The 12,467-nt window shown below is 40.6% G+C and overlaps 1 protein-coding gene across 2 annotated transcripts in view; it reads left to right on the top strand.

Moving 5' to 3' along the window:
• ece2a (endothelin converting enzyme 2a) overlaps positions 1-12,467 on the top strand; it is a 281,571-nt gene that overhangs the window by 95,103 nt on the left and 174,001 nt on the right. For both annotated transcript variants that reach the window (XM_060834107.1, XM_060834106.1), the window contains one exon: positions 11,490-11,773. In XM_060834107.1, coding sequence (XP_060690090.1) covers positions 11,490-11,773 — 284 coding nt within the window. The remainder of the gene's footprint in view (positions 1-11,489; positions 11,774-12,467) is intronic.

Here is a 12,467-nt window from a genome sequence, read left to right as displayed (position 1 = left end):
GAATTCATCATCAAGATAGAGTGTGACGGGGATCTAAGATGGCGGCGATCTGAGAAGATCACACTGCAGAGCTTTGCATCGCAGCAGGAGCAGGACGGTCCTTTAACCCACCCAACCCAGGTCATCAGGATTTCATGGAGCGTTGGAAAGATTGTGGAGCCCCAAGAAACATTTAAAAATTGACTTATCTGTATTTTCAGCTGTCCAGAAATGCCTAAAAAGGGAGGAGGAACACCTGAGGCTGGGCCTGCAGATCAGCCTGCAGCAGCCTCAGAGCCGATTACTCTCCAGGACCTGGTGAACCAGCTCTCGAAATCTTGCGAGATGTTGGGGAAACAGATTGAAGAGAAGCTGGCTCCAGTCTCTCTCATGCTGCAGAAGCATGAGCAGCAGCTGGGAGACCTAGAGAAGAGGACAGATGAGGTGGAGCACAGGGTCACAGTGGTGGAAGCTGATGCCAGTTCATTCAAGGAAGAGATCCAAGTCCTGAAGACGCAGGTTCGTAATTTGTGTGACCAAGTGGATGATCTTGAAAACAGGGGAGGGGGAAAACATATTCAGATCATCGGTCTGCCTGAGGGTAAAGAAGGTGAGTGGCCTGCGGAATTTGTTGAAGATTGGCTTCCGAAATTCCTTGACTTGGAGACTGGCGTGAGAAGATTGAAGATAGAGGGCTCACCGGGTCGCAGCTTGGAGGTCAGGTCTGGGTCAACGCCCTCGTCCTTTCCTGGTGCGGTTCCATCATTATCGGGATATGGAGAGAGTGATGGAGGTTTCCAGACTCCAGGGGAAGGATCCAAAGGCCCTAATTTGCGAGGACTCTAAGATCATGTTTTTTCACGACTTTTCAGCGGCGGTGATCCAGAAACGAAAATCGTATGATGGTGTCAAGAGAAGATTGAAGGAACTTGGGATTCAGTACTCCCTGAGATATCCGGCAATGCTTCGGATCACCTTAGATAGATCCATGCATCTCTTTGACACATCGGAGAAGGTAAGATGCTTTGTGGACAAACTAACTTAATTTAAATAATTGTATTATGTATAAATATTGTTGCTTGTGTATGTGTTTATCATTCTGTAAAAGAAATGGAGGAAATCCGATTGGTGCTTTGTTTTTCCCCTTTTTTTCCTCGATTGATAATAATTTGGTTCAAACTATGTCAGGCAGTGGTTAAGATGTACATTTTAAATTTCTAAGTTAGGACATACCAAAGGATGAGTGTGGTATTTATTCCCCTTTTTATTATAAAAGAATTTTTTTTATTCATATTGATATTCTATGGGGTGTTTATTCTTTTTAGCTTGTGCTTGCAATGCGGCTCTAGCTGAGCAAAGTGAAGGTGGTTGAGATGGTTAGATGCCTATTTATGGGCAGTTCGGGATGGGTAGTTGCCCCCTCCGGGCAGGGGGTGAGTTCCCCTACTCAGCGCTATTGGCGCTTTATATGTTGGTTTGTTTTCTGGTTTTGTTGTTTTTTATTTTTAATAATTTTGTATGTTTGTTAAATGTAGTGGTTTTAGTTTATGTAGTTTTTATATTTGGTGGACCATGTGACACTAAGGCTCAGCAATTTGTGGTTCAGGTTCTTCCTCTCTGGAATTTAAATGTAATTGCAGAAGATTATGGCTAATGATTTGATTAAATGGTGTACCTGGAATATCAAGGCAAGTCATTCACCAATTAAGAGGAGGAAGGTAATCTTGAGTCTTAGAAAGGAGAAGGTGGATATTGCTTTGTTACAGGAGACACATTTGGATGACAAGGAGCATCTGAAATTACAGCAGAATGGCTTTGACCGAGTTTATTTTTCATCATTTAATACCAGAAGTAGGGGAGTGGCTATATTGTTTAGGGAAAATCTCTCATTTAAATTGTTGGAATGTGTTAAAGACACATATGGGAAGTTTGTAATTCTTAAAACCTTGATAAATGGGGAAGAATATGGCATTTTAAATGTTTTCTGTCCCCCAACTCATCCTCTTAAATTCTTGGTAGATGCTTTTTCTAAACTGATAAGTCTCAAGTCTCGGCACATCATTATAGGAGGAGATTTTAATTGCCTCATGGACCCCACAGTAGACAGGTTGCTTAAAGGTCCCTCGATACCCTCTGCACAAACTAAACAGTTATTGGGTTTGTGTGGGGAATTAGGATTGGTGGACATCTGAAGGTGTCTCCACCCTACAGGTAGGGATTTCATGTTTTTCTCCAATCTGCATAGATGTCACACAAGGATTGATTTTTTTTCTGACCCCTGCGGTAACCCTGGATCTGGTGGCATCCTGTACGATTGGTAATATTGCCATCTCTGATCATGCTCCAGTGTACATCATGGTTAAAATTAAGGACGTTACAGTGGGTTCAAGGTACTGGCGAATGGCCCCCTTTATTCTCATGGACAGGAAGTTTGTGGAGTATTTCTCTAGGGAATTTCAGGCATTCCTAGACATCAACATAGACTCGGTTGATAGCTCATCTGTTCTCTGTGAAACTGCCAAAGCTTATGCCAAAGGGTTAGTTATTTCATATTCCACAAGTAAGAAACGGCAGAAAGGTGAGCAGCAACGTCTCCTTGAAGCACGGTTGAAGGCAGCTGAGAAGGCCTATTTTGACAGACCCTCGTTGGTCAAACTACAGAGGATTATGGCACTGCGGTCTGCACGAAATTCCGTGCTCACGCAGATGGCAAAGAAGGAGCTGACGTTTGCAAAGTATGGTGCAACCCAGGCAAATACTTAGCATACCTTGCCAGAAAGAGAAGCGCCCCACAAACCATTACAGTGATTAGGGAAGGATCTGGGAACATAACATGTGATCCTAAAAAGATTAATATGGCATTCCAGAGATTCTACTCTAAGTTATATCAGTCTGAGAATTGTGAGGTGGGGCAGGCCAAAATGGAATCCTTTTTTAGAGATTTGAAGCTCCCGGGTGTGACTCCCGAACAACAGTCCTTTCTCAATGCCCCACTATCAGAGCAAGAAGTGCAGGAAGCTGTGAGGCAGCTTCAGAGTGGAAAGGCGCCCGGTCCTGATGGACTTCCCAGTGAATTCTATAAGGAATTTTTAAGTATACTGTCAGGCCTGATGCTGAATATGTTTAATGATTCATACAGTCATGTTTGTCTCCCACCATCTCTGAGAGAGGCCAATATTTCACTTATCCTTAAAAAAGGGAAAGATCCGGAAGACTGTGCTTCATAGAGGCCCATCTCGCTCTTAAATGTGGACTTTAAGATCCTTTTTAAGGCTGGAGGCTGTGTTACCCTCTATTATTAAAGAGGATCAGACGGGCTTCATAAAGGGTCGCAGATCCTCCAATAACGTTAGGAGGCTGCTTAACGTAATTCAAGCATGCCAACAGCAGTCAGTACAGGGATTGGTGATTTCTTTAGATGCAGAGAAGGCATTTGACCGAGTTGAGTGGCCATATCTTTTCTATACTCGAGACCGATTCGGTCTGGGTGAAGTTTTCATAAGATGGGTAAAGGTTCTCTACCGTGTACCTCTCGCTGCGGTCATTACCAACAGGGTACGATCAAGCAGTTGTAATATTTCTAGGGGCAGCCGGCAGGGCTGTCCCCTTTTCACCATCACTTTTTATGTTGGTGATTGAACCGTTGGCAGAGGTCATTCGTGGGGATCTCAATATATCAGCTCCAGAAGTGGGGTCAAAATTACATAAGATCTCGCTGTATGCAGATGACAAATCCAGCACTCTCAGTGCCCTGCCTGATACAATGCATTCACGCGTTTGGCGCTTTTTCAGGGTATAAGATTAATTTTGCCAAATCAGAGGCTTTGCCTGTGGGTGATCTTACGAAAGAGTTGGCTCTTGAGAGTGACTATAGATTTCCATTTAGGTGGTCACAGAGGGGTTTTGTGTATTTGGGCATATTCATTACTCCAGTTCTGGATTGGCTGTTCAAAGGAGAAAGTGAGGACTGCAGATGCTGGAAATCAGTGCTGAGAATGTGTTGCTGGAAAGGCGCAGCAGGTCAGGCAGCATCCAAGGAGCAGGAGAACCCTGAAGAAGGACTCATGCACGAAACGTCGATTCTCCTGCTCCTTGGATGCTGCCTGACCTGCTGCACCTTTCCAGCAACACATTTTCAGCATTGGCTGTTCAAAGCCAATTTTACTCAATTATTTGAAAAAATTAAACAAGATCTCCAAAGATGGGAGGCACTTCCAGTCTCATGGTTGGGATGGATAGCGCTTATTAAGATATAAGCGTTTGCTATATCCTATATGGATGCTCCCCCTGATTTTCAATAAACAAACACTCAGGAGATTGAACAGTTGGTTCAGCTCCTTTATCTGGCACCGTAAATGGCCCCTCATTAAATTAGCCAAACTGCAGTTGCCTCACAGATTGGGGGGAGTAGACCTTCCGGACATTAAAAATTACCAATTAAGCTCGCTTTTGACCTACCTAAGTGATGGGGTTTGTGGGGACCCTCTTTCAATATGGCTAGATATCGAAGTCTCCCAGGCAAGGTGCCCCCTTACCAGTTTGCTGTTTTTGGACAAGGTGAGGACAGTTAGGGAATATTGCCATAACCCAATAGTCATCAATACTGTTAAAGCATGGAGGGCAATTCGGCAGAAGGAAGGTACTATTGGCAAAACATCTTTGTTTACACCTTTAGTGGGTATGCCGAGTTTTCAACCAGGTATGATAGATTCAGGATTTAAACGTTGGGCTAGGGGTATATCTTGCCCGGGTGATTTATTTGAGAGAGATGTAATGATGTCCTTCGATCAGTTAGTACGGAAGTATGAGTTACCTAATAGAGACCTCTTTTGTTTTTTTTCAAGTTAGGGATTTTATTCAAAAAAGGACCACACTTTTGACTGATCCCTACAAATCTGACATAGAAAGAGGGGTACTAAGGGCTAAGAGTACACTCTCTGTCAATACTTTATATCACCAATTAGGGGGAGCCACCTCAGATGAGTCTGATCGACTCTGCAAGATGTGGGAAAGAGAGCTGGGTGTTGAAGTTTCTTCAGAGACATGAGAGGATATTTGGGAGAATGCAAGGAAGATATCAATTTGCAATAGGACCCATGCTTTATAGTTGAAGATTCTCCACAGACCCACATAGCCCCAGACCGTTTGTCAAAATTTAAACCAGTGGTATCTTCAGCATGCCCCAAGTGAAAGGTCTGCACGGGCACTCTTACCCATTGTGTATTATATAAAAAAAAGATAGAGTGTGACATTTTTGATTCTGAGGCTAGGGTCTTGAATCTAACTTGGAAAGCTGTAGCAGAATTAGACCAAGTAAGCATAGATTTACGAAAAGGAAAATCATGCTTGACAAATCTACTGCAATATTTTAAGGCTGTAACTCGTGGAGTTGATGAGGGGGAGCCAGTGGACGTACTTTATTTGAACTTCCAGAAAGTTTTTGACAAAGTTGCACATAAGAGGTTAGCATGTAAGATTAAAGCATATGGGATTGGGAGTAGTGTATTGAGATGGATAGAAAACTGGTGGCAAACAAAGAGTAGGTGAAATCGGTCTTTTTCTGAATAGCAGACAATGACTGGTGTGGTACTGAAGGCATCAAAGCTTGGACCACAGCTTTCACAATGTGTGTTCATGATTTAGATGAGAGTTCTAAATGTAATATTTCCACATTTGCAGATAACACAAAGCTGGATGGAAGGGTGAACTGTGAGCAGAATGCAGAGAAGCTTGTGTGTGATTTAGATAAACTGAGTGAGAGCTCAAATGCAAGGTAGATGCAGTATAACGTAGATAAATGAGAAGTTATCCACTTGGGTGGCAAAAGTAGGAAGGCAGGAGGCTATAAGTTGAAGAGGGCAATGTGCATTGAGACCTGGGTTCTGACCAGTTTCTGAAGGTTAGCATTGTCAAGAAGGCAAATGGCATGATGACCATATTGAGAAGATTTGACTACACTTCTATCTTGTTGCAGTTGTATAGGGTATTGTTTAGACTGCGTCTGGAACATTGTGTGCAATTTATGTCTGAAGAAGGATGTTATTGTTATTGAGGGAATACAGTGAAGGTTTACCAGACTGAACCCAGGGATGGGAAAACTGACAAATGAGGACAGGTTGAATTGGTTATGATTATAATTGCTGGAATTCAGAAGACTGGGTGGGGACCTGCAACGACCACCTGCAAGTTCTCCAAGCCTTCACCATCCTGAGAACTCCATCAATAAACACATCGACTTAGATCGCATCTACCTTCCCTCGAAAAAAAGAACTGGAAATGACATCACCCACCTTAAGAAACCAAGACCTATAAACAGAAAGGTGGGACATACCACCAGTGCTTCACCGGAGATTCTAATTGATGATGTTACCTTGTCATGGTGATGAAATGTCTGAAAACAAATCTTATAGCTTAGCAAGCTAAATTACATATTTATCAACCTGAGCTACAAATCTTCTCAAAAGTATTGTAGTTCCCTCAGTGTTGCTGGGTCAAAAACCGAGACCACCATCTCTAACAGCATTGTGGATGTGCCTACACCAACAGGATTGCAGTTCAAAACGTCAGCTTGCCACCAACTTCTTAAATGATAACTACTTGTGATAGGCAATAATTATTGGCCTAGCCTACGCGCCTAACATTCAGGAATGAACTAAAAAAAAGTAGTGTCCTCAGCTTGACCATCTTAAGCTGCTTTCTAAGTGACAGTTTATCCAACCTCTCAGGATTGGTTAACAATTTTTTCACCACCCACATAAGACAATATGTTCTACAATTGTTTGGCATTTCCTGTGTAAGCTTTTTAAACAATGGGACCACATTTGCACTCCTCCCGTCCCTCAGCCCCTTAAATATGTCTGGAAGATTGAAAACTCACCCTCAGGGAATCTGCTATTTCCTCCCTGACCTCCTTCAACACCCTAGGAAACAATCCATCCAGCAGTGGTAACTTATCCGCATGCTCTCTCATTATGAGTATTTAGCTGATTTAGACTTTGCAGTATCCAGTGCCTTCAACTATTTATTGATATCATGTGGCTTGGATCAAGATTAGCCAAAGACTACCTTCCTATGATCCCGGCGATTTCGAGATGTGGCCAAGATGGATCAGACACTCAGCAGTTCTGACTGAAGTTGGTTGCAAACATGTCAAGAGCTTCTCTTGCAGAGCTCCACTGTAATCAGCAATGGAGATGTTTGCAGAACTTCCTTCTTCAGTTCATTGTTTAATTGGATGTGTGTTGCCTCTAGTGGGTCAATCAAGAACTAGGGTGCACTGTTTTAAAATTAAAAGGTGGCTTTTTAGGGTAGAGAAGAAGAGAATATTTTGAACTTGGAGGGTTGTGCGACTTTGGAATGCTCTGCCTATGAAGGTGGTGGAGGCAAGGTTGTGAAATAGTTTTAAGATGAAGTCAAGAGAATTCAAAACACAAACAGATCTGCTGTGATCTGATTGAATGCCTGAGCAGGCTCAAGAGGTCAAGTGGTCTACTTCTGCTCCTATTCATGTGCACATTATTATGTTTGTGTTTGTGACTGGAAATGACAGGACTACAGAACTTTGATCCAGCTATTTGTATAGCTATGTCTTAGGCATGTCATTTTCACTATTTAGTATGAACGTGGGGCTGTGCTATAGCATCTGCAAGATGACATCTCATTTTTAGGTATGCCGGTGCTGCTTCTTGCATGCTGTTCTAAACTCTTCATTGAATCAGAGTTGGTTCCTTGGCTTGATGGGGTTGAGTATGGCGATAATCTGAACATGAGGTTCCAGATTGTGATTGGATACAATTCTGCTGCTGCTAATGGCCAAGAGTCCCTCATGAGCATTCATTTTGGGCTCCCAGATCTGTTCTTAACCCATTCAGCACAATGTTAGTGTCCCACGTGATGGAGCATATCCATTATATGAAGACATGATATGAACTCCAAGAGGATTATGCAGTGTTAATTCCCACCAATATTGTCATACACAGATGGTTTAGTAGATTGTTGAAATCGAGGTTGCCCAGATTTTCCCTCTTGTTAGATATTTCACGACCTACTGCTTGCCCAACCTGACAGAAATGTTTTTCAGCAGGTAGCGAGCTCAATACATAGTGGTGCTGCCAATCCACACCTGATGATGGGCATGGTAGACTCCAACCCAAAGGACATCCTGTGTCTTTCTACCCTCAGTGCTTCTTCCATGATGATGTTCAACACAGATCTTTCAACAGAGGGACAGCTGTACTGGTAATTAGCCAGAGGCTTTCTTACTTCATGTTTGTTTGGATTTCATAACTCCACATGGGGTCTATAGTTAATATGAGCATTTTCAAGATCAGTTCATTACAGGAATGAAGTGTCATCTTTGGTGGATCTGACCAAGAATGACCTTGCTGCGCTGTGTTGATGAAGAGCTTATGCTTGAAACGTCGACTCTCCTGTTCCTTGAATGCTGTCTGACTGACTGTGCTTTCCTAGCACCACAATTTTTGACTGTGTTCAGAGACTTGGAATTTCCAGGAAACAGACAGTTTTATAACTTATCACAAACTGTGAATTTCAAGTGCAGGATGATGATCTTGCTCATTGAACGTCAAAACAACAGAATACCTGTGATACTAAAAAGTGAAATCTACAAGAATGTTTTGTCCTTTTTGAATTGGTACTAAACTATAATTCAATAAGCAGGTGTTTGACCTACAGCAACTGCGTGGGTGACTGAATTCTTATCTCCACTTGGCTGCTTGCATTTTGAATATTTATTTATTTTGAGGTCATAGTGCAGAGACTCAATTCATCCCATTAATCAGACTACAGAGCATATGGGAGATATGTAGGCAGCATATTGAAATTATTTTATCCTACTCTTTCATCATGCAGATATGTTTAATCCCTGTCTTGTGAGTAACGTTTTCTCACTTGTATTAAAATCTTTGGACTAATTTTTCCATGCTCTGGCAAATAGCTCTTTCTGTTTGTTTATATCAGAAATCCGTCATTGCATTGATACTGACAACAATGAAAGCTAGTGAATTGTTAATTATTCACAGGAACTAATTAACATTTTTAAAAGTAGTGATTTTAGAATGAGCCATTAAAGAATATAGTACCATCAAAATAAATTATCAGTCTGGGTAAAATTAAAATTCACATATACTGCATAGGTTCAGTCTGTTTGATCACAGTCTTAAAAAAGACCTAAGGTGTAATTTCTTTCCTGAAGAAGGGCTTCTGCCCGAAACGTCGATTCTCCTGCTCCTTGGATGCTGCCTGACCTGCTACGCTTTTCCAGCAACACATTTTTCAGTTCTGATCTCCAGCATCTGCAGTCCTCACTTTCTCCTAGTAATTTCTTTCATGTAGAGGGTGGTGGAGGCGAGTACAATTGCAACATTTAAAAGGCATCTAGATGGGTATATGAATAGGAAGGATTTAGAGAGATATGGGTCAGATTGGGATGACTGGTAGGCATGGACAAGTTGGACCATAGGGTTTGTTTCTGTGTTGTATGCTTCCATGACCTTGAGGGTATAGGACATAATTCAGGGATTGTGGCTGGAACGTTGACTAGAATTTAGTGAGTATTATTATGTCAGGCTGTGCCGTAACTAATCTATGGGATAGCTCTTCCAATTTTGGCACAGGTTCCAACGTTTTAATGAGGAATTTGCAGAGTTGACTGTGTTGTTGCCTTTTCCAGTGCCTAGATTAGTTTCATGATCATCCATTAGTTTCATGATCATCATCATTACTGAGACTAGAGGTTCATACCAGATTTATTCATGAATTGAATTGTCCAGCAGCGAAGTGGGGCATTAGTCTAAATCTGTGGATCACTAGAACAGTAACAGACCTGTTCCCGTAAATTGAAAAATATTATAAAACACCTTAAAGAAAAGCATTGAGCTTGGAAATAGGAACAGGGTAGTTCACATATCCTCTCAAATATGGTCTGTTATTTAATAAAATTGTAGCTGATCTATAACCTGATCTATATTAATTGGAAGGTTCGTTAACAAACTAGCTGAAATGAATATTGATTTCAAATAATTTTGTGATTTGTTCATATATTGGTTTGATTGACAGCATTTTGCATTGAAGAATTATTTGAACTATGTTTGTTCTCACTACTTTTTGGATGAATTTAACTAGCTGCCCTTTTCAAAGCTTTTGCAAAACAGGCTACCCATCACCTTTTGAAGTGAATTTGCCTGAAACCTCTGAAGAGTGCGAAGTAACAGATATTTTTGATGTGAAGCAATGAAAAGAATAACTACCCATAAAACTTAATTAAAATTTAGCTTGACTTAGAAGTTGTGAATTATTCATTATTTCCTATTACAAAAGGAGTCAGCTAAGTTTAAACACTAATGTAATGTTGTTCACGTTGCTGCTACCAGTCACATGTTCCATTGCTGCTTCATAGAATTATATGGTGTTCAAGCCCAGGGCAACACTAAAGTCAGAATGTTCTAAAGAGAAGGTGGATCCTGCTAAAACGTGTGATTATAATCACTATTTCAAATTCCCATTAAAGATGGGGATAGAAACAAAGTTAATATTTCAAGTCAAAGATTTCTTTTCTTTGGAACTCCACATTATATTTTGTCCTGTCACAACCTGTCCCTGGTTGAGATTCCCCATCTTGTTACTTGTCCAATGGGACACCCCAAGTTGTTATGCTCCCAGGTGAAAAGCGATGCACTGGTTCCCCTCCATTATTTATCTGCTGCTTCGTTTGGTCAGAGCAAGGTAAATTTACAAAAGATACCTCCTTTGTATATATCTTTCTCCAAAACCAAAGGAAGTTAGGTTTTTTAAATGAGTCAATTTAACCAGGCTTTCTTGAGTCAATAAAAAGTTGAGTTTATTAGTTCCTAAATGCAGGAAGTAAAAACAGAACACACATACACATAGATTAGGAATAGGAATTAGAGGTGAATCCTAAAGAAGATAAAGGCTTTTTAAAAAGATATATTGATCAATCTAACTTGAACCCAGATCCACAAAACATTAGCTGAATTCCTAGCTTAACAGTCTACTGATAATACCACTAGGCCATTGGCTCCCTCTTTTCAAAGTTTACAAACGAAACAACACACTCATACATCAGGCCACTCCAGGGTTGAGTTGACCAGAGTCTAATCCCTGTTTTTGTATATCCCTAAAAGGTTAAAACAAAAACATGTGCAGGAGATGGCTTCCTGCTGAAAAGGCATTGGATAGGTGTGACATTCTAGAATTCCTATCCAGATAGGCAAAGAATTTATGTCCACAGCCATCTTTTGGCTTTATCTCCTTGTTTCAAAAAAAGCATGTTGCAATTAAGTGTTCAATATGTCCAGACATGATCCAGAAAAATTAAGGTAGACAGAATTTTCTTAGAAACTAATTTGACTGTATTATATAGGCTCTACAACATGTAGATGTTATGGATTCTGTTCTAATTCATGTTTATTCAAAATGCACAATTGACATAACTTCAACAATTCTTTAAAAGCGTTTTCATTATTTTCTAGGATGTGGAAATAGCTCATTGAGTTATGAACTGTTCATGAGCGGTTATAGATCAATCACAAATATTGATTTCTCAGCAATATGTATTGAAAAAATGGCTTCCAAATATGCCACCTGCTCAGGCATGGAATGGAAGGTTATGGATGCTAGGGCACTTCAGTTTGAAGATGAAAGCTTCGATGTCGTATTGGAGAAAGGTACCCTTGATGCAATGATGGTGGATGTAAAGGATCCTTGGAATGTATCACAGGAAACCACAGAAACTATAGACCAAGTTTTGAAAGAGGTAAGACTGATCATATTGAAAAGACTATTTCAAAGAATGTGTCTTTATTGATGATATTCACTTGCTGTCATGCACTGTGAGTTTACAATACAATAGATAGAATTTATCAGATATAGAACTTGTGTACTAACATGATCGAAACTGCTGAGGATTGCTTTGTGTTAAAGCTCAAATTGATTTAACATATAACCCTTAAAATACTAGAAACTATGTTTGCAGGTCGATTTTAACCACTACAATACCTTGTGGTAAAATTTCTACATGTCTCCTAGTGGTAGTAGATTGGAACAAATTTCAGAGAAACATCATAAAGTCCTTTTCTCTAGGCTTTTCAGTAGTCCCCTACCTAGATTATTGCAGAATAAGTATAGTCCTTTGAGGTGAAAACAGAATATACTGGAGAAAATCAGGAGCTCTGGCAGTATTTGTGGAGAGAGGTACAGTTAAAGTTAAGGCCAGTGTCGATTCATATTGGATGCAAAATGTAAGTCTGTTTCTCTCTCCACAGATTGCTCCTGCAGAGAGGGCATTGAGTAGTCAGACTGTCCATTATCCCTACCTTTTTAGCTTTTCTTTTGAGGTTTCTCTGAATCTTTATGGGTGTGACATTCTAGAATTCCTCCCTAGTCAGCCACTGAATTTGCAAGCTCTAGCATCCACATACTTTGCTTACGTTAAAGTCCTCTGAAAATTA

The sequence above is a fragment of the Hemiscyllium ocellatum genome, chromosome 13 (assembly GCF_020745735.1).
Source record: "Hemiscyllium ocellatum isolate sHemOce1 chromosome 13, sHemOce1.pat.X.cur, whole genome shotgun sequence".
Lineage (NCBI taxonomy): Eukaryota > Metazoa > Chordata > Chondrichthyes > Orectolobiformes > Hemiscylliidae > Hemiscyllium > Hemiscyllium ocellatum.
The sequence above is the reverse complement of the archived record's forward strand: the minus strand, read 5'-3'. Positions and strand labels throughout refer to the sequence as shown.